The sequence below is a fragment of the Vulpes vulpes genome, chromosome X (assembly GCF_048418805.1).
Source record: "Vulpes vulpes isolate BD-2025 chromosome X, VulVul3, whole genome shotgun sequence".
Lineage (NCBI taxonomy): Eukaryota > Metazoa > Chordata > Mammalia > Carnivora > Canidae > Vulpes > Vulpes vulpes.
The window spans coordinates 11,813,793-11,835,420 of NC_132796.1; the positions used below are offsets into that span (position 1 = coordinate 11,813,793).

The window sequence follows — 21,628 nt, forward strand, 5'->3', positions numbered from 1 at the left end:
ATCCTATTCTTGCCTACCTCATTTCAGACTCTGGTTGCTAAAATGATTCCTTCATCCAAGTCCCTATAGCAAATGGTGGCAAAATGTGTCCGTGACCCTTCTGCATCTACCATTCTCCGTGCGTGCAGGCCGGACTCTCTTCAGCCGGTACCTGCTGCCTCTGCCCAAGAGTATCCTCAGGCCACAAGGGCCTTACTGGCCTGCAAGCCAGAAATGCTGGAAAAGTCACATCACCTGTCGGGCAGTTCTCAACCAGTGACTGGTGAGAGGTGGTGGATAAATACACCAGCACTGACGGGACAATTCAGGTGCACATTCTGCTCAGTCTCCCAGAATTCCCCAGCAGTGGTCCCTTGCTTGGTAACACGTCATTTATCACCTTCCTTCCATCCTCTGTCCCCTATGCTTTCTCAGAGCTTTTTGAGATCACCTCCCAAATGAACTACTTATGTTCAGATACTGTTGAAGGGCCTGCATCCAGAGAAGTCCAAATCAAGAGAGTTCCCTTACTAGGAGATCCTTCTGGAATTAAACCCCACTTTTTTTTTATTTATTTATGATAGTCACAGAGAGAGAGAGAGAGAGAGAGAGAGAGAGAGAGAGAGAGAGAGAGAGGGGCAGAGACACAGGCAGAGGGAGAAGCAGGTTCCAATGCACCGGGAGCCCGACGTGGGATTCGATCCCGGGTCTCCAGGATCGCGCCCTGGGCCAAAGGCAGGCGCCAAACCGCTGCGCCACCCAGGGATCCCAAAACCCACGTTTTTAAGCTGTAAATGGCTGAGAACAGTGCCGGGCACAAAGCACACTAAACCACCAGTGACTGTTGTGGTGGCTTTTGTTACCTACCCCCACCCTTACAGTTTGTTTGAAAATAAAATCACCTGATGGCCTTTTCAACTTCAGTTCTGGGAATGATGTCAGACACATTTCCAGGTGAAGTGACAAAGAAGTTGAAGGAGATTCTTGGTTTCAGATCGCTCACCCACACGTTATCCTCCCTGCAGAGAAACAAAGGAAACATCTTCGCTCGTGGCCAAGGACACAACAGAGAGACTGGGTGCTTCCCTTGCCAGTGGAAAGGGAGCTGGGGTGGGGGGTGCGTCACAGGACGAAGTCAAGAGACATGAGTGAGTGCAAACAACGGAAGGAGGGGATTGTCCCCAAATCCTTAGCTCTTCCCAAAGCACTTGAACTCAGTGACCTAAGTTGTGATAACACACTATTGGCACGATTTGTTCTGCCCCCCTGTGTGAATCCCGGTTCCTTCTTAATGACAGAATGGTGTCGAACTGAAAGCAGCCAGAGAAGCAGCGAGGAACCACCGGTTGGGTGGCATGGCCAGGACTGTGATAAACCCCACTGTGGGCAGTGATGGCTCAGTACCATGAACAGACATGGTGTGTTCGGATCCTCCACCCTGCTCCACGCTGCCGACCCCAGCGTGTTACACCCACAGCTGGGGGGGGGGTGGAGTGGGCTTTCCGGGACAATGGGACAAGACTGCGCTCTCCCAGCTGCCACAGGGATCCTAACAGAAGCTAAAGCAGACCCTGTGGCTCCCAGCCCCTCTCACTCAGAAGAAAGCCAACGTCCTTGGAACGGCTGGCTTGCGAGGCCCACGCAAACATTCTCGTCCCCTTCCCACCCCCATGGCCCACTACCACCCTGGCCACAGCTCCTACTTGTCTTCTAGGAGCTCACTGCTCCAGCCTCATTGGCCTCCTTGCTGTTCCTTCAACAGGGGGAGGATATCCGTGCCTCAGGACCTTTCCACCTGCTACCTTCCCCCTCATCCGTCTGCCTTGCTGGCGCCCTCTTTGCTTCAGTTGTCTGCTCAAGGGTTCATGAGGCCTTTTCTGACCGTTGCAGTTAAGGCTGACCTCTAGACACCAAAAGTAATTTGGTACTTTCCTCCCTCCAGCTTGTCACCATCTCATTCTACTATATTTCACTTAACATATTTTGCTGATTGTAACACACATGAAGCACATATTAGAATGCAAGTTCAATGAAGGCAGAGATGTCTGCCTTTTCCTGTCAGTCTCAAGGGTGGAGGAAGCATCTGGTGGAGGGCGGGGGTGGGGGCAGAAAGAGGGAAGAGGAAGGGAGAGAAGAAGGGAGGAGTGGGGGAGGGAGAACAAGGCTCTTGCCATCTACAAGTCAAGTAAGTCACTGTCCTCCCTAAAGAGAATGGCCTGAGTTCCAGGATAGCATAGATGTTTCAAAGTCATTAGGAGGTTGTTCTTCATTTCACTTGAATAAAAGTTTAAACATAATATCTTCTCAGACCCAAGAGAAAGAGAAGTCCTGGTTGGAGTAACTCGAGAGCACAGAGAATCAACTCACACAAAAGGAATCGTCTGCTTTTTGACTTCTGAAAAATACCGTCTCATGGCATATGCAATAGATGACCGGAACAAGTACATTTCATTGTTATTCCATTCATACTGCAAATACAAAAGAGAAGGACTGCTCAGTAGGGGTCATAGGATACACTCAAAACCTCCTATTCCAGAAGTATTTTTAAATGCTCTAATACTCCAGAGAATCTTACTCTTCATTAGTCAGTGACCTCCTCCTTGGGTGAGCACCAGCCGCACCTGGAGGGCTTGTTAAACCACTGAATACCGGTTAAACCATTGAATAGTGGGCCCTACCCTCCTGAGTTTCTAATTCAGAAGGTCTGGGAGGAGACCCGAGAATTTGTATGTCTAACAAGCTCCCAGGCGGTGATAACCTTGCTGGTCAGGCACCTGTGCTTTGAGGTCCCCTTCACCGATCCCTTGACTTCAGTTTGGTAGGAGCTGAAATAAACATCCTGGGGGCAGGTTTGTAGATGGGAGTTATGCGAGTCATGGGTTTGGTTCAAATGTCCATGTATTGTACACCTGAGACTAATATGACACCGTTAGTTATACTTGAAATTTAAAAATTGGCTTAAGACAAAAAAAGTCCATGTGTTGTAGACAAAGATGCAGAGCTTTCACTATGTTTATAGTGAGTTCTCAGATATGTACAAGTGTAAAAAAGAAACTTGAGGTTCGAAGGGAAAAATAAGTGTTTGGAAACAAGGTAATTTGTTCTGGTCTTTGAGTGCTAAACAAACAGCTGGTGTATTTGCATACCCGATGAATATTTGCAAAAAGAGGGGGGAAAAAAGCATTCACTCTCCTCCAGTAGCTGGCAGTAGAGATCAGTGAATGGCTCAAATGTTGCCTCTCTCTCTCTCATTTAGAAAAAACAATTGACAAGGTTTCACAAAAGAATTATTAACTTCAGCTTGATACCACTCAGGTATGGAAGAAAAGCTGCTTTCATAACAATAATAATGTTATTAATATTGCTACTATGAATATTCTGGTTACTGTAAGTAAAGGTTGAGTTCACAAAACAATGCCAAAGATCCAGGTGGACTTAGCCATGCAACAGCTCCAACTGCCCGTACTCTGGCCTGATGTTTAGGTGTGCTAAAGCATGGGGCCGGTTTCACCCGAGCAGCCTGCTGCTCAGCCAACAGGCCTCATAGCATCAAGAGCTAATAAAAAGATGATGGAGAAATAATCCCACAAACATTCAACGATGGTTAAGAACTAGAAATCGGAACGCTTAAAGTTTGGGAAGTGATGCACCTTCATTTTTATTCTTTCTTTCTTACATGTTCATTTTTTTTTACTCCTGTGTTATCTATGCTTGGCTGTCTTACTTAGCTAGGAAAATGACACTGTAACTACTGTGGAGCCTTAGGGAATATTTAACTTGCCAGGAAAAGGAAGAGGGTAGAAATGTAATCTTGGGCTCTACCCAATGCAAACCACAATTTTCTATAGCGCCCTGGACTGCTCCACCTGACCGTCCTTCTCATCCTGCATGGCCTCCTGTGCTGCCCATCTGTCTGGGGATGCCCTGTTTTCTCCTCTTTCCCAAAGCCACTGCTTCTTCAGCCTGGCTAGCCCGAGACAGGTGTCTATCAGAGCAATAGCTGCTGTAAGAAATTCACACTCAGATGTGAGGAATTTGGTTTTCCATGAAACATTTGGGTAGCCCCCAATGCAGATATACATCAGTAGTTCTCAAGTTTGGCTGTAATTAGAATCACCTGCAGAATTTTTAGAACTCTTGATGCTACGCTGCCAAACAATTAAGTCAGAATCTCTGGGAGTGGGACTCGAGTTTTAATATTTTTAAAGCATCCCATGTGACCCCAGGGTGCGGCCAGGTTTGAGAAACTGTGCTGTAAATCAGAGCTTTCCAGTCTTGTGACTTGTTGAAAATACAGATTTGGATTAAGCAGGTCCAGGGTTGGGGGATAAGATTTGATATTTTTAACAAGTTCCCAGGATATGAATGATTGACTAAAACAAAACAAAGCAAAACTACTCGACTTCTGAAAACAATCTCTCAAAATATAACCTTGTCCTCTTCCTCAAATACAAGTAATGGTGGTAAGAGTGAATTAAGAGGGTGGACACTTGGGGCACCTGGGTGACTCAATCAGTTAAGCCTCTGCCTTTGGATCAGGTCATGATCCTGGGGTTCTGGAATCAAGCCCCCTGCTCAATAGGGAGCCTGCTTCTCCCACTGCCGCTCCCCCTGCTTGTTCTCTCTCTTTCTCAAATAAAAAAAATTTTTTTTAAAGAGGGTGAACACTTGATATTTAAGATTGGATGTTTTCTCATTGATCTTCATAACACCTTGAAAGTAACAAGGAAAAAATAGACATACCAATCCAATAAGGAATGTGTTACTAAAAAAAAGAGAGAAAAAGAAAAGAAAAGAAAAAAGAAAAACCCCAAGACCCGAAGGCCAGAATCTGAGCTTGTAGATTTTAAAAGAAACATGTGGCCTGTTTTCTTTTAGACCACACTGGAATGGGCTTATTGGTCCTGTTTAAGGGAGTGCATTAAGAAGTAAAGGACGGGAGTGCCTGGGTGGCTCAGATCATGATCTCAGGGTCATGAGATAGAGCCCCAGAGTCAGAGTCCACCCCTCCCCGGGAGTCTGCTTCTCCCCTTTTCCTTCTCCCTCTGCCCCTCCATGTGCACTCTCTCAAATAAATAAATAAGTAAATCTTTTTTTAAAAAAAGAAAATGAACACACTGTCCAGAATACTCACTGCTTTTTCTCCAAGAGCTGATTTTAGGCTTATCCTCACTTTAATGCTTTGGTCAGCGTCTGATTAAAGAGAAATCACAGACTGTTACAGATGACAGATCAACCATGTGCATTTAATTCCTTCCCTTCCCAAGATCCCACCAAAGTTATAGTAAAGGAATTTTATTTTATTAACAGGTATAAATACATTTTTTGAAAATGAGAAGTAATGGAGGAGGGGTAAGTGCTTTCTCAAGCGTCAGGAAGCCATGGCCTAGTGTACTCGGGGGAGTACAGACCCCAAAAGTCCCAGAAAATCCCAGAAAGGCTTGGGATTCGAGTACAGCTGGGGGTGGGAAGAAGATACCATACTGAAAACAAGGAGAATGAAAGTCAACATATGGTTAAAGTCACTGTGGGACATAGTTGATCCTCCTACCCCACATGGTCTTGCTAAGAAAGTCATTGGAGGCTCTGGTGCAGCAAAACAAGAGGTGATCCAAGAAAGAAGACATGGAATCCAGGAAGCAATGAATTCAACCCAGGAAAGCAGCAAAAGGATGGATGACTCAGGACGAAAACTGTGTGGTCCAGATTGAGACAGAAGAATGGAAGACTCTAAGAGGGAAATCTTAAGGAAAAAGATAAGACTGAAAAAAATAGATATGTTGAAATACCTGGAAAAGATAAATGCAATGTTGATAGCAAATTAGACACTAAGAAAACAAGGCAGTAGAAACTCCAGGACAAAGAGCTACATAAGAAAGGATTTAAAATAGTATATTACTTGGTTCTTCAGGCATTATGATATAAATACTGATAATTTCTTATAAAAATTATTAAGGGGATCCCTGGGTGGCTCAGCGATTTAGCACCTGCCTTCGGTCCAGGGCTTGATCCTGGAGACCTGGGATCAAATCCCACATCAGGCTCCCTGAATGGAGCCTGCTTCTCCCTCTGCCTGTGTCTCTGCCTCTCTCTCTGTCTCTGTCTCTCATGGATGAATGAATGAATGAATGAATGAATGAATAAATAAATAAATAAATAAATCTTTAAAAAAAATAAAAAATTAAACATATTAAAACTTTATTGGTAGATGAGAAAGGGAGGTGGAGGAGTAAGAGATGCATGCATAAAACTGACCAATAGTGAAACAATATAAACAAAAATGTTCAGAAATGAGTGTAACTGCCAGAAAGAAGAGGTAATAGCATTAAAATTGATTTTAAAAAATTTGTCTTTGAAGAGCAGGATTTGAGTGCAGTGGGTTGGGGAGTGTTATACTCTTTTATTTTAAATATGGGGCTAATAAAGCAGACTTGAAAGAGAGAGGGCAGCCCGGGTGGCTCAGCGGTTTAGCACCGCCTTCAGCCCAGAGCATGATCCTGGAGACTTGGGATCAAGTCCCACATCAGGCTCCCTGCATGGAGCCTGCTTCTCCCTCTGCCTGTGTCTCTGCCTCTCTTTCTCTATGTGTCTCTCATGAATAAATAAATAAATACATTTTTTTAAAAAAGAGAGAGAAAATGTGTGTGTGTGTGTGTGTGTGTGTGTGTAGTTTTCGTCATGCCCAATATACACTTAAGTGCTCAACAAATGTGCTTCCTCCCCAATAAAATGGAAGCTGCTACCATAGCACAGTCAGAAGCAGGGTCTACATGGAAAACATACTCGGCTGTGTCATGGCCCCATGAAATGGGCTGGAGGAGGCTAGGGGAAGCAGAAAGGGAGTAATTTTAAATGTGTCAACTCAATGTACTCACATGGACTCCAGTCAGTGTTCCATCCCACAAAAGAATTCCTATTTTGCTCTTTCAGCCAGGTAAACAAGGGTTCAAAGTAGTTAAGCAGTGGCCTTACATCCATATTCTTTGCTCCTACAACAATTTCCAAAGCGTAGGTCCAGGGTTTTGATTTTCCAAGTTTTAGCATTTCACTACATGAAAAAAGGGAAGGGTGGGTTCAGGGCTTTTTGAGGAATTCCAGATGTACACATATTTACACTATGATTTATGGTTTCTCCTCTTTGGCTTGGCTAAGTTTGCTCCAGGCAGATAAGAAAATAAGGCAGGTTAATGGATATATTCATCCTTCAATCTCTTTCCTTCCAATGACTACAAAGGGAGTTCTGTAGTTAGTTATGATATGGAGAGAAGATAGACTGTCCAGCCATCACATGGTCTAGGTTCCTGTGTGACCATTAAATAAACGTTTAATTTGTGGATGAGGACATTTTGAGTTCAAAATTTTTCTTTTTAGAACAAGGAAATCAAATTCAAACCTAGGCATGGAAGTGAGTAATACTGGATAGCAGGAGAGGTTAAACATTTTGAAGTATTTCTTTTAAAAAAAGAAGAGAGAGCGAGAGATTCACCTATGTATCTGAAAGAGAGAGAGGACTATTAGGGGGAGGGGCAGAGGAAGAGACTCTTCAAGCAGACTCCTTGCTGAGAGAGGAGCCCGATGCAGGGCTCAACCCCACCACCATGAGATCACAACCCGAGCCGAAACCAAGAGTTGGACGCTCAACCAATTGAGCCCCCAGGTGCCCCTTGAAGTATTTCTTACAGCAGCTTCTGCCCAGCTTCACTGGAATTGGAGATATCACACTTGTGTAGGGGACCTTCATGTTTAGCTATTTGACAAAGGGCTTCTTGAAACTGGAATTGATAAATGGTCCTTGTGTAATATCTGTAAAATAGACAAAGAAGCAAGAGAGCAGTCCTGTGTTTAGTTACTTTGCTAGACTCATAGATTGAGGCATATATTTAAATTCTGAGGCTAAAAAATAAAAAAAATAAAAAATAAATTCTGAGGCTCTAGTAACCAAAGAGATATTAGTCCAACCTCTTTCTCCAGAAAGACCAAAATATGACTCCTACAGACTCATCATAACCTACTTGTATTTATGTATCAGTTGATTACTAAGGCACTATCACTTTGTTACATGTTAGTTCACATTTGTATTGTGTTTTACATATTTATGGCCCTTTCATATAAACAATGCCAATTGGTTCTTATGGCAGGCCAATAATATTATTTCTATCTTCCAAATAAAAAAAAAACCTTGAGGTTCAGCAAATTCAAGATCTGAGACTAATAGGTAAAGAATAGAAGTTTTTGGACTTCAAATTAAAAATACTCCATTACAGTTATTCTGAACACTGCCAGTAACAAGAAGACAAACAAAGATGATTTTATTTCCCCCAAGGATACTATGAATTCCTTCATGGTGGAGAAGAGATTTCACGTAAGTTTTATTGGACCCAATAAATCATGCTGAGTTAAACTGAATTAAAATTGATGATCTGTTTTGAGGTTCTAGGGGGAAGGAGAGTAGAAATAGGGAGAGAAATTATAGTCATTACTTCATGGATCCCTATTTCTTTGCCATTAGCACAGCTGTTCACAAAGCCTGGAAGTTAAACAGTGAGAAGAAAACCGTCACTTACCTGATGAATGAGTAATCATTAGCAACATGGAACAGAGATGCAGGGTCGCAGTATGTTTCATCATGGGGCACAGGTTCCACCACCCCGACTATATTTCGCCTTTGGGGAAAAAAGCAGATACATGAGCCAGGAGGCACTTGTCACAGAAAGGTACAGTTGGATGCAGCTAGTGTGGTTTTGTCTGCCAATGGCATTTAGACTGGAATTGGTTATCAGGTGAAATACAAACAGTGTAAAAAAAATTACAGAATAAAGCCCTGATGTGGTGATCTCTCTCTTTTTAAATTCATCCAGAATCTACCGCTGGAAAACGGCTGCATCTTCAATACACTAATTTAATAAAGAGCATTGTGTGGCCAAAAATGTACGGTGAAAGTCTTCATAATCCCTCTTTGGCACCACATTTAATGTGCTCCTGGCAGACAGAATTTTGTAAAATTGACCTCTTACCAATTCTTCAAGGCTAGCTCGAGGGCCCGCTCCTCTGTGAGGCCTGCCTCCGATCCCACCCACCCGCCGGCACAGTGAGCCCCTCCAGCCCCCGCAGCCTTCTCTAGCTGTGCTCCTTTGGCATTTCTCTCTGTGTTTTACAAGTCTTCACACACAGCTTCTTCTGAGCCCTGAGGACTGGAGGTCCCTGGAGGGCAGGGCTGTCCCTGTCACCTTTATGGTTCCAGTGTCAAGCATGGTGCCTAGTGCTAAGGAAAGGCTGCATGTATATTTGTTGAATTAATGGAGTGATTAATGCACAATGAATGATTTTAAGGGCCTGGTACCATTTACTTTCAAAATAAACTTTTAAAAGGGATCAATAATTAATTCAATCAGAAAAAAAAAGGTTAAAAAAAAGTAGGGAAACCATGTATTTGGCATTATTTAATCTTAAGACATTTGTCCTTTTGGATTGTGGAATCACTTCAGACACAAATGCAGTAATACTTAAATGCTAGAAATAGTCATTATCACTGCTGCCTCCTTCCTCCCAGGTAGGATTTATGTCAACAGAGAATCTTGGCAGAACAGTGGCACTGACTTAGACTAATGGATACAGGACTGAATGTTATATGGGTAGATCTTCACCACAGAACGGAAAAATAAGAAAAACAAAGCAAAAATAATTGACAGGAGTCTGACTAATAGAGGATGGAAAGATTATTCTTCCTCTTCCCCTTCCTTCCTCCCTTCTTCCTTCTTGCCTTGCCTTTCCTTCTTTCCTTCTTTCCTTCTTTCCTTCCTTCCTTCCTTCCTTCCTTCCTTCCTTCCCTTCATATCTGTCTTCTCTTGCAATTCTTTCTTCCCAAACCCATTGATTCATACCTGTACATCCCAGGCACCGTGCAAGGTACTTGGGCTACTGCAATGAAGAATATAGTGCTGAAACTATTGAAAGGGATCATCATCTGTTTCCCAAAAGTGCCAGGCTCTCACTAGCCTGGAATTCTCTCTGTTCCCCTCTACATACACCTGGCCAACTCCCACCTCTTTCTCAGAGCTCAACTCATATGCCTCTCCTCATGTGACCCATCAGATTGGGCTTTGGATCTTGCCTTGGATGTTCATGGATCCCCATACATTCCCAACACAACAGAACATATCGCCATGGTTTCATTTCCCACATCCCTCCATAGACTAAAAATTCTTTGAAGTCAAAGAAAACATCTGAAATGATCAGTATTGGATCCCCAGTGCTTTGCCTAAAATATCACAGTTTATTGGGTGACTGAGCACTTAAGATGAACCATGAGAAGTTGTGTCACCTGGTCCTCCTTAGGGGAGGGTGGAACCAAGGAAATGTTATCTGAGGAGAAAGTACCCAAATGGAGACTTAAAAAATAAAAAGGCAGCATGTGTGCCTGTGTGTCTCGCATGTGTGCATGTGCATGTGCATGTGTGTGTACAGGCCAGTCAAATGCTTTTAGATAGTGGCAAAATCACAAGAAAAAACATTCTACTGATTGCATATTCATTGACTTACTTCATCTCCCACCAAGTTTTCATCCACTGGTCTTTGGGAATTTCACCCTTAAAGACCATCCACCTCCACTTTTCTAACATGTAAGTAAATGGTAGAGTTCCAACAATTGTAAGTGCTTGTTTGAGTAGAAAGTTTATTTCTGTTTCTGAAAGTAAAATGGAAAAGGGTAAATATTAACATGAGGATGACAGTGGATGTTTTGTGTTAACTTTCCAATCTCAAGATATTATTCCTCAAGATATACTTACAACAAGGATGATTATGTGAGAAATGCTGACAGTGGACATAATAATACTTATATATTCATTTTCTCAGCCAAGGGACTTGGAGGAGGGTGAAGACTAGGATAGAACAAGGTAAAATGAACCTGCAAGTAACACCTAATCCTCAATTTTTCATTGGTGTCAACTGCCTTCATTAAGTATCTCTTATCAGAGCCAATTAGGGCTATTTCATCTACTGTCATACTGTTTATTCTTGTAAGCTCCATGAAGGCAGTGACAGTTAATGTTTCATTCAAGACTATATACCTAGCCTGGTGTCTCCTATATAATACCCTCTCTCAGTCTTTGTTAAATAAACAAATATTAGACATATGTGGCCAAAAGCCAGTAAACCAGGGAGGAAAAACACAAAAAATAGCCTCCCTAGAAGAAACTATCCACTGGATAATCAGAAGTATAGTACACTTTAAATATACTGACATCTTCTTCACCTCAGTTTAAAATGCTTTAACAAATTATGTGATCTCATTTATTCTTTATTTAGTGGTGTAAAAAAGCAGTCGAGCTTATCCCTAGTGTACAAATGAAGCTCAATGAACTGTAAACAGGGGGATACTATCTACTTGGCACACCAAGTGCCTAGTGTTGAGAAAAATGCCTTGCACATATTATATGCTCAGTAAATATCTTTGAAAGAAGAAAGTAGGCAAGGAAAAGAGAAGGAGGGAGGAAGAGAAGGAATGAAGGAATTTATTTAACATCATTCACAGATCAGGGGTAGAGTCAAGGAAGGAAGCAAGAGTTTTTCAAACCAATGGTATAACCACGTCTAGTACTATCCTCGTGATTCAATCATCTTTGCCTGGTGTCAGGGAAAATTTTAAAAATGATAAAAACAAATAGATGTCTGTTAATTGACTTAAAAATTACATTTTAAAATCAGGCAACGTGGGATCCCTGGGTGGCGCAGCAGTTTGGCGCCTTCCTTTGACCCAGGGCGCGATCCTGGAGACCCAGGATCGAATCCCACGTCGGGCTCCCGGTGCATGGAGCCTGCTTCTCCTCCCTCTGCCTGTGTCTCTGTCTCTGTCTGTCTGTCTGTCTCTCTCTCTCTCTCTCTCTGTGTGACTATCATAAATAAATTAAAATAAAATAAAATTCTAAAAAAAAAATCAGGCAACGTGTGCGGTTGCTGTGAACTCCCTATCCTTTGCTGCTCCCTTCATGGGAGGATGTTGTTACTCGTCTATTACCCATTGGGTCTGTGCTTACAGTAACTTTCAGATGTGATGATGGCTTTACACTGACCTACTCCCAGGCCTTCATGAGATTACCAAAGTCTGGAGCCAGAAATCAAGGCACAGTGAATTGCCCTCACAATGATGGAGCTTATGACCTTGACCTCATTGACCAAACGTTCCAGCCAGTGGAGCTGATGTTTTGAACTAAATAACTAAAATGAGGGGAGAGAAACGTACAGAAGAGAACATATTTGGCTCTAAGTATCCTTTTACAAGGAAGAATCAAAAGCCACGGCATGTTCAGTGAAGAATCTGGATCTCGTGAACATTCATCATGTGCCATCAAGTCCCAGCCATCCAACGAGAAACAGGCTGCCTTGGGCAAAGATGTTGAAGGATAGCATGGAGCTGAGGGGATGTTACAGGGGCAATTTTATGCTTCAGCTGGGTGAAGAAAACATTTCAGTCCCATCCAGTCTTGATATTCCACCACCTGTTCTTTAAGAACTCAAATTTCAAATCACACTTTGCTTTGCATAATATTATGGGGAAAGCTTTAGGGCTCTGGTTCTTGTTCTGCTATGTTGCCTTTGACCTCAGGCTCATTACTTTTCCCCTCTTGTCTTCAGTTTGCTACCTCTGCAAAACGGTTTTTAGAATGTTCCTGCTCTCACATTTCGGGTGGTTTTTACCTAGAACCAGAAGGATCTAGTCAGAATTCTAACACTAATTAGCTGGGTGACCTTGGATAAGCCATTTCAGTTCTGTGGGCCTGTTTTAGCATCTTCCCCCACCCCCATTAGATGTTTCTTAGAGTTCCAAGACCATTCATTCAGTCACCTCTCTTATGCCTTTTTCAAAGATACAAAACCACAAGTTGGCTTGTTGTGATACATTCTTATTTTCTTAGGGAGGGGGGAGGGGCAGAGGGAGAGAGAAAGGGAGAAACCCAAGCAGGCTGTACGCCCAGACTGACATGGGCCTCAATCTCACAATCCCAAGATCATGACCTGAGCTGAAATCAAGGGTCAGACGCTTAATCAACTGAGCCACCCAGGTGCCCCTTGTGATATATTCTTTAAAAAATGTTTCTACCAGTAGCAATTCCAGCTACCCATAAATATCATATACTTTATGTGGCAAAAATTAAATATATCCCACATGTGATAATAAATACCTTTGCCCACAACCAACTAAAGAATCCCCAAAACAAGCCATGAAAAAATGTCCATACCACTGTCTTCGAAAAAACTAGGAGGCAGAAGACCAATGTTTTTCAAATGGTTGGGTGTAGCTGCAGAAAGTGACATGATTTCCCCAACAGCTTCATGGAACCCTTCATTAGCTCCATTTCTTAGCAGGAAGGGTTGTGCGGCATATGCCATGTCATACTGGATGTGTCCCATCTCATGATGGGCTGTCAGGAAGTCATCCATCGTTACCTTTGTGCACATCTTGATCCTGAACAAAAAAATGGGCAAGATTAAAATTAATCTCAATGAAATTAATTTAATCATCATAGTAAGAGCAGTATAGGATTTTGGTAGCTTGGATCATCTTTGCAAGATTTGTTCACCAATGAATCTTGAGGACTTACTTCTGAAACTGTACAAGGTGCTCAATATACAGTGATGGGCAGGGCTGAATCCTATTGCTCACAAACTAATAGAAAGATAAGCAGAGCAGCCTGGGTGGCTCAATGGTTTAGCACCGCCTTCAGCCCAGGGCACGATCCTGGAGACTTGGGATCGAGTCCCACATTGGGCTCCCTGCATGAAGCCTGCTTCTCCCTCTGCCTGTGTCTCTGCCTCTGTGTGTGTGTGTGTGTGTATAATAAATAAATAAAATCTTTCATAAAAATTTTTCATAAAAATTTATAAATAAATAAATAAATAAATAAATAAATAAAATCTTTCATAAAAAAATAAAGGAAAGAGGGCCAAAAACAAAGGCCTAGGTGGTCCCATACAGAGTAGAGAAAGATGATTCAGAGAGAGAAAGAGGTCAAAGAAGTCCAGAAGAGCAGGACAAGGCGGAAGACAATGAAAAGTGGCATTTTAAAGAAAACTTGTAAACCTCGTCTAAGGCTTCAGTGACCCAATGCAATAAGGGCTGCATTTGGCAGTTAGGTAGTGGTCCTGTTCAACTTGGCCAGAGCAGTCGCACTCAGGTGAATGCAGGGGTCAGTTCCCAATTAATTTTCTTACCACTCTGACCATGTCACCCCCTGATAAATCTCCTTTAAGTCTCCCCCAGTGCTGGGGAAGAAACTCAACCTCTTTAATACAGTCCAGTACGACCTGCTTTTCTACCCTGGTTTTTCTCTCTTCTTTTTTGAAACAATCACAAGAAGAGCTACGATATATTTCATGTCTGCAGTACCTAGTAGCCTAGGCTAGGAAACGTACATATACTCACTCATGTTTAAGCCTCACTATAGCACCAGAGTCAGTGAACTGTTTTTGATAAATAAGTCTTCGTTGGAACACAGGCACCATTTGTTTATGTATAATCCACGGCTGCTTTGATGCCGCAAGGGCAGAACCGGGTAGTTTCAACAGAGACCCGCAAAGCCTAAACTATTTACTATCTGACCCTTCACAGAAAAGGGCTATCTGCCCCACTCTAGTGGATGTCGCTGGGGTCCTGTCACTGGGGTCCTGCCTCTGGGGTCCTGCGCAGACCAGCTCCACCAGGCAGAGCCACCCGGCCCCCAGTTAGCCTGAGTTATCGCTGTTAAAAACCAACAGCTGCTTCCTTGTGCACTGCCTTTGGCTAAAGGAGAGGTGCCTCAACCAGGAGAGAATGTCTTCCCACACTCTGGGGCAGTCCACAGCCAGTGGCTGACTGACGTGGGGTTACAAAAGGCCAGTCCTCTTCATTCAAGGTGTGACCAACTGTGATACACATCAGGCCCCGGAGAGCCCAGTGGGATCAAGCTGAAGGCCAAGTTTCCAACAGAGACCACACCTTACTTAACTCTTTCCCCTGCCCACCCTGCTTCCCTCACTCCCCTTTGCCTGACTTCGTCCCTCAATGAATCTTCTTCTCAAGCTGGGAAACCCAACCTAAGACAGTCACAAACCTGCTACCTGGAAATTACCATTCCAGTTTATAGATAAGGAAAATGAAAGCCAAGGTCAAATACCTTGCCCAAGGCTGCCCAGCCACACCTGGGGTTCGAATGCCTGGGTTCACTCTGCCATAGCCCAGGCTCCTCTTCACATGACCTTTATTCTAGCCTAACTTGCTGGTTCCAGTACACAATGCCAGGTCCTGCCTCTCTGCATTTGATCCTGCTTTTCTCCCAGCCCAGTGTCTTCCTCCCAGCTCCCTCTGTCCGAACCCTTCTCATCTTTTAAGCCTAATCCAAATGTCACCCGAAAAGCCCTGTCTGAACCTACAGCCTATTCCAGGTGTAGTCAGTTCTCTTCCAATTCCCCATAGAGTGTTCTCTGTGGTTTTCTTATAACACGTACCACTTTCTCTATTCTTCTTTTTTTAAAAAAGATTTTATTTATTCATAAGAGACAGAGAGAGAGGGAGAGAGAGAGGCAGAGACACAGGCAGAGAGAGAAGCAGGCTCCATGCAGGGAGCCCGATGCGGGACTCAATCCCGGTTCTCCAAGATCACACCCTGGGCCAAAGGTAGGTGCTCAACCACTGAGCCACCCAGGTGTCCCTTTCTCTCTTCTATCCCAGATTATTTATTCACCTGTCCTGTCTCATTCACAGGAGAGAAACATGGGATAGAACAATGCCTGGCTCACCCAGCCACCTTTATAAATCTTTCTCATGGGGATACCACCCTTCCCAGGACCTGGTGAATCTAATGGGTGCATATTATTTCAAGTGAGGCAAACTGTCTAAAGTTCAAGACAGGGCCTGCTGATAATCCCATTTTTTCTGGAAAAGCCCAGATACGTTCTCATGGACTCCTGAGCCCTCATTTAAGGGGAGTTCACACATCCCTTCTGTGCTCAGGAAAGCAGAGAAAAAATCCAAATCCATCCTCATCACTGTCTCCATTGTTTCCCAGTTTAGTAACAGCCATATAAGGACCATCCTCACTACCTGAAGTCACCCTTCCCTAGGTCCCAAGCTGTGGGGTGGCAGACCACTTTCCGGCTGTCACTTGGCTCAGTTAGCATGGAGTTCTCCCAGAATCCTTGAGTCATGTTGGGAAGGCCAACAGACACAAAGAATTTCTCAGCCTCCTTGAATATCTTCCTTGCATCCCAGCTCTGGAAGAAAAAAAAAAAAAACATTTCATTCTAGCATTAAAATAACTGCATTCTTTCTGTTGGCTATGTACAGAGGCATGACTTTTCTGGAAGGCAATCTGGCGACATGTATGGACATGTCAAGCTTTCAAAGTGTTTATACTCTTTATCTCAGTAATCCTGTCTCTAGGGAACTAACCTAGGAAATTCTCAGAAGTTAGGTCAAAGAATTCCATTTAAAATCGGGGGGTTTTGTTTACTTTTAAAAATTAAGACATATTGGACACATCACATTCTGTAAATTTAAGGTGTACAACATGTAAGATGATTTTTAATAAAGAAAAAAGTGGAAACCTCCACCAGAATGGTTAAATAAATAATGATGTCTTCATGGAATGGAAAAATCTAAATAAATTCAATTTATAAAGTCTTTTTATTGATGTTTTTATAATTTAACATGAAGCGAAAAAGTAAAATATATAAACCACTTATATAATGTGATATTAATGAGGAGATATACAAAAATTAACAGTCGACTGCATGAGATTATGTATGATGTTTTTGTCTTTATTTTTTGTATTCCAAGTATAAACAAACAACAGTGACCTTCCCTTTGCTAAAATACTATTCAACTCAAACAAACCATCATTGACTGAGCCCCTTCAAAGGAGGAGACCGTGCTATTAGGCTCAGTGGAAGACAGAAACAATAAAGTGCATATGAAGTCATGGACTTCTATAACCAAATAGGCCTGCATGTGACACATTGGTCAGTAAGTAGCTAGGCATTGGCTTCATAGTCTGTATGGGAATCTAAAGTTTCAGAATGTTCCAGAACTGGAGAGGGGCAGCAGTAGGTATCTGCCATTTAGCAAACCCTTCTGGGAGCCGACAGGACTTCTTTGGAAATAAGGCCCACATGAGGCAAACTAAGATTGTACAACTAGCAGATAATTCATGAATCACTTTGGGTGACACAGAAAACTTTCTCTGATCTCAAAGACCAGTCAAGTCTGGTTTTTCTCCTCTATTGCCTTTGGGGATTTGAAACAGGATGTGACACTGTGGATGTTTTTTATTATTGCCCTTTAAAGGCAATATTGATATTAATAGGTATGGCATTCTCAAGCAGAATGAACGTATGTATACCAGAACAGTGTAGACTAGTAAGCACAGTTAACATCTATTAAATGCAGAATGAATGAATGGAAAATGAGACTGGAAATATTAGGAGTCCTGACCTCAAACCTTGGTTGCTACTGATTATCTTTGTGACTTCGGGTGAGTCATTTACCCAGGCCTCGGTTGCCTCACCTACAACACGGATCCATCACAATCCCCGTCCTGATAGTCTCATTGGTTTGTTGTCAAGATGACCTTAGGAGAGATGGTGCATGTACCAATCCTGGAGATAGTCTAAGGAGCTATATGCAGATGGGCCTCTGCTGTTGCTCAGCTGTGAAACCAGACCTAATATAGCTATGGGAGTCTGGAGGCCCTTGCAGCTTCACATTTTTATTTTGGTATGGCCTTTTCCCAGGAATATGTTATGTATGTGAAGATTTTCACTGCATGGCTGTTTACAGGTTTAAAACTGGTATCAAGGAAAAATCTAGCAATATGTAAATAGTAAAGGAAATCATGATGCAACTCTCTGAAGACATTTTATACAGCCAATAGAAGTATGACCATAAATTGTACCCAGAAAATGTAGATTGTTAGCTAAATAAAGAAAAATATGTAACTATAACATGATTTCACCAATGGCAGGGAACACAGTGAATCCAAACCATTATGCCAAGATGGTAACAAAAAATTAATTTAAAAATTAAAGACTCATAATACTTCTAACAATAGTGAATTTTTAAATATGCAAAAATCTCCTAAGGATATCATTTTTTCCTGTTCATAGAGATTATAGGCTGATTACCTCGCAGCAACTAACTCTGGAAAGAATAATGCCAACCAGTCAGTAATTTCACATCTTACTGCCTAATGGAAAACTCAGTTCATCTCCATTTTTAATATCTCTCATCAAGATCAATACCATACTTATCATTCAAGGTACTTGATGTTGCTGACATTGCAAATTACTTTCCCATAAAAAGATAGCTACATAAGAAATACATTTATTATTTTTTAAGGTTTTATTTATTTATTTGAGGGGGAAAGAGAGAGAGAGCAAGCAGGGGAAGGAGAAGGACACTACTCACTGAGCAGGAAGCCCAACTTGGGGGCTCAATCCCAGGGTCCTGGGATCATGACCTGAGCTGACGGCAGATGCTTAATTGACTGAGCCACCCAGGCCCCCCTACATGGTTTTATATGCAAAAGATAAGGAGAGAAAAATGGCAGAAAAAGAAATGAAGTTGAGGATTTAGATTTAGTTTTTAAGGCCTCTTCCTACCTGGTTCACCATTGCATTAGTAACATCTATGTTTGGTTTCTGTCCAAAGGGGACTGTCAAAGGGTACAGATTTGTCCAAAATCTACCCCACATATCACCTATTTAAAAAAAGATTTTGTTAATACATAGCAAAGACAGCAGAATTGTAGACCTGATTTTACACACTGCATAAATTAGGATAAGTAAGTAGGCCTTATAAGGCCTACTTATAAGTAAGAAATACAGTATTCTAGATTTAATCTAGTTTCTTTTCATTACCTCTTTTTGTTTTCTTATTTAAAATTTTCAAGACTCTCTTCTTTTACTATCTCCTCTAAAAGGTTAAGATTTATTAAGATTATTCCTGTCTCTCCCATTTCAAATTACAATTCAAAGGCACAATTTATCAAATATATGCAACATCATAGCTACTATAGATTAGAAACATTCATATAATCCATCATTCATGGAACAAAATATTGCAAATTAAGCTATTAGTAATTCCTAATATTGGACTCAAGAGAGATCATATAGGATCATCATTCAGGAATCTCTACTAACTAGTAACAAAGTTCCACCTTTGTCACTATACTATAGCAATACACTTAATTGGGTAATTTTTCAAACATCTCAAACAAATGCTAAATTGGATTCCAAGGTCGGAGACCCTAAAAGGCAAGATGGATCTACAAGAAGTCAATCTAATGGCAAGACCAGAATGTTGGTACCAAAGGAATGGGGCAACATAACATGAATAATACTCCAATGAACTCATGTTTTAAACAATAAAATTTAGTATAGATAAGTATAAGGGCCTATGCTTAAATTTTAAGGAAAGATGTATCCAATATAAAAATATGTGATATGTGACTTTAGGCTGAAACATAGTCTACATGCAAAAGACCAAAAGGGACCCAATAAACAGTGTGACATGGCTTCCAAAACACAAATGTGATCTTAAGGTAAATAAATAGAATTATAGTGTCTAAAACAAAGGAAGTCATGGTACCATTTTTACTCTATATTGGCCAAACGTCATCTGGAGTAATTGTTCAATTATGAGCATGATATTTGAAGACAAAGACATCAACAAGGGCTAGTTTGTCCAAAGGAGAACAATTAGAAAATTGAGATTTTAAAGAATGGCTAAAAATCAGTGCAGGATATTTCACTGGAAAAAAGCAAAGAGCGTATACGTTATGGTAACAATAATACTCACTAAAATATATTGGTTACGTACTCTTGTGCCAGGTACTATGCTATGCCTTATACAATGGTTGTTTAAAATATCTAGAAGGCCATCTTATAGAACAAGAATGAACATATTCTCAGTAACCTCATATCATAGAATTAGATGTAAAGAATGGAAGACATTAGAGGGGTGTTGATTCAGTCCCATATAAGGTAGAACTTGCTTATAACTGGTGCCACGTGGCAATAGATTCATCTACCTTGGAAGGAAGGAAGAGCCACATTACATCAGACAGGTTTAAGCAGAAACTAAATTACTGAAGAATTCCTGCTAAAGACATTGTAGAGAGTACTTCTATATTGCCTTAGAGTAAAAGTCTCTACAGGCCCTTTGTCCATATTCTCTCCTGCTGAGAGCTTTGGCTGTTGAGCAGAATTAGCTACCAGCAGCTTAGTTTGGTAGGAACGCTATGTATGCATGACATGAACTTTTCAAACACATATTTTATTTGACCTTAGCTTCTAAGGAGTGGTACAGAGGAAGGAAGGATGGCCACTATCTACAAGGGAATTAGATGATTCAGTAAAAGACCCTAGGTCTTTCATGGTCTACAAAGTCTCCGTGGCAGGATAGAAAGTTCTTGGAAGATTGAGTCTCCTCTTAAGCTAGGCATTTTTCTTCATGGCAAAAACTTCATTCATAACCCATATGATTCCAGTGAAAGTAATTGGTACAGTTTAGAATAAATTTATGAAGCTTTCACTCAAGCTATACCTTAATTCTAGAAAGCCTTTCTCTCACCCCTGACCACCCCCAGCCTACCAAGCACTAACAATATAATACTAAAATGCCAAGCTCCACTTCAAGAGCTTAGTTAATCAACTTAAATTGTAAACTTATTTTCCCAATTTCCACTCTCATTTGAACTCGGAGTTTTCTTTCTAGTTATCCTAAATAACTCCTTATCCTTTAGACTGTGGCCAACATAATAACCTTTTATGTGTAAAATAAAGTAATGCAATAAAGAACAATTTTAAATGGCTTTAATGTTGAAGAAAGTGCTTGCAAAATGTGATTTTGATAATGCTACTAACTTTATTCGCAAAAAATTCCAAAAGTTTTATGTTGGGCCTCCTTCCAAAAAACAATTTTATTGGTGGAAATAACAAAGAACAAAGTACACCGAGAGTTCCTGGAGTTTCTTACCAAGCAAATGGGCTGGGAGGCATCCAGTTGGGCTGATATAGGAAGGGTAGGTGTCCATCAACTTTGTCCTCACATAAGCATGAAGATGTTGATACAATGGCATAATCTGAAAAGCCCAGAAAGAAAATTTAAGACCAAGAGTAGCCTACTCCAATTTCCAATTCCCAACACTAAAAATAGGAACCTCTTTAGACAATTAGAATTTCCCTAAATTCTGATTTCTTTTTTCAAATATTCTGGAAAGTTTGAAAACATCTCTTCTTCCCAGATATTGATAATGACTAGCTTCATTGCATAAAGCATTAAACATACCTGGAGGAATACAGGTCCCAAAATGAAAGCTGATGCAAAAAATATTCATTTTTAAGATGATACCTACTTCCTTTGTTTATAGATTGAAGTACCATTTACATCCCACAAAATTCACCCATTTTTAAATGTACAGTTTCATGAGTTTTAGTAAATTTATATGTTAGGCAACTTTCACTACCACCCAGTTTTAGAATATTTCCATTACCTAAAAACTTTTCTTGTGCCCATTTGCAGTCAAATCCAGTCCCACCCTCAGCTCCAGATCACTGAACTGCTTCCTGTCCCTATAGTTTTGTCTATTCTAGAAATTTCATGTAAATGAAATCA

General features: G+C 41.4%; 1 protein-coding gene across 2 annotated transcripts in view; it reads right to left on the reverse strand.

The window, feature by feature from the left end:
* The window catches only part of ACE2 (angiotensin converting enzyme 2), a 40,107-nt gene that overhangs the window by 4,108 nt on the left and 14,371 nt on the right, over positions 1-21,628 (reverse strand). For both annotated transcript variants that reach the window (XM_025986728.2, XM_072743721.1), the window contains exons 6-16: positions 20,990-21,095; positions 18,613-18,710; positions 16,058-16,227; positions 13,218-13,444; positions 10,519-10,663; positions 8,544-8,642; positions 7,660-7,782; positions 6,855-7,027; positions 5,114-5,172; positions 2,347-2,447; positions 882-998 (exon numbers count right to left, since the gene is read on the reverse strand). In XM_025986728.2, coding sequence (XP_025842513.2) covers positions 882-998; positions 2,347-2,447; positions 5,114-5,172; positions 6,855-7,027; positions 7,660-7,782; positions 8,544-8,642; positions 10,519-10,663; positions 13,218-13,444; positions 16,058-16,227; positions 18,613-18,710; positions 20,990-21,095 — 1,418 coding nt within the window. The remainder of the gene's footprint in view (positions 1-881; positions 999-2,346; positions 2,448-5,113; positions 5,173-6,854; positions 7,028-7,659; positions 7,783-8,543; positions 8,643-10,518; positions 10,664-13,217; positions 13,445-16,057; positions 16,228-18,612; positions 18,711-20,989; positions 21,096-21,628) is intronic.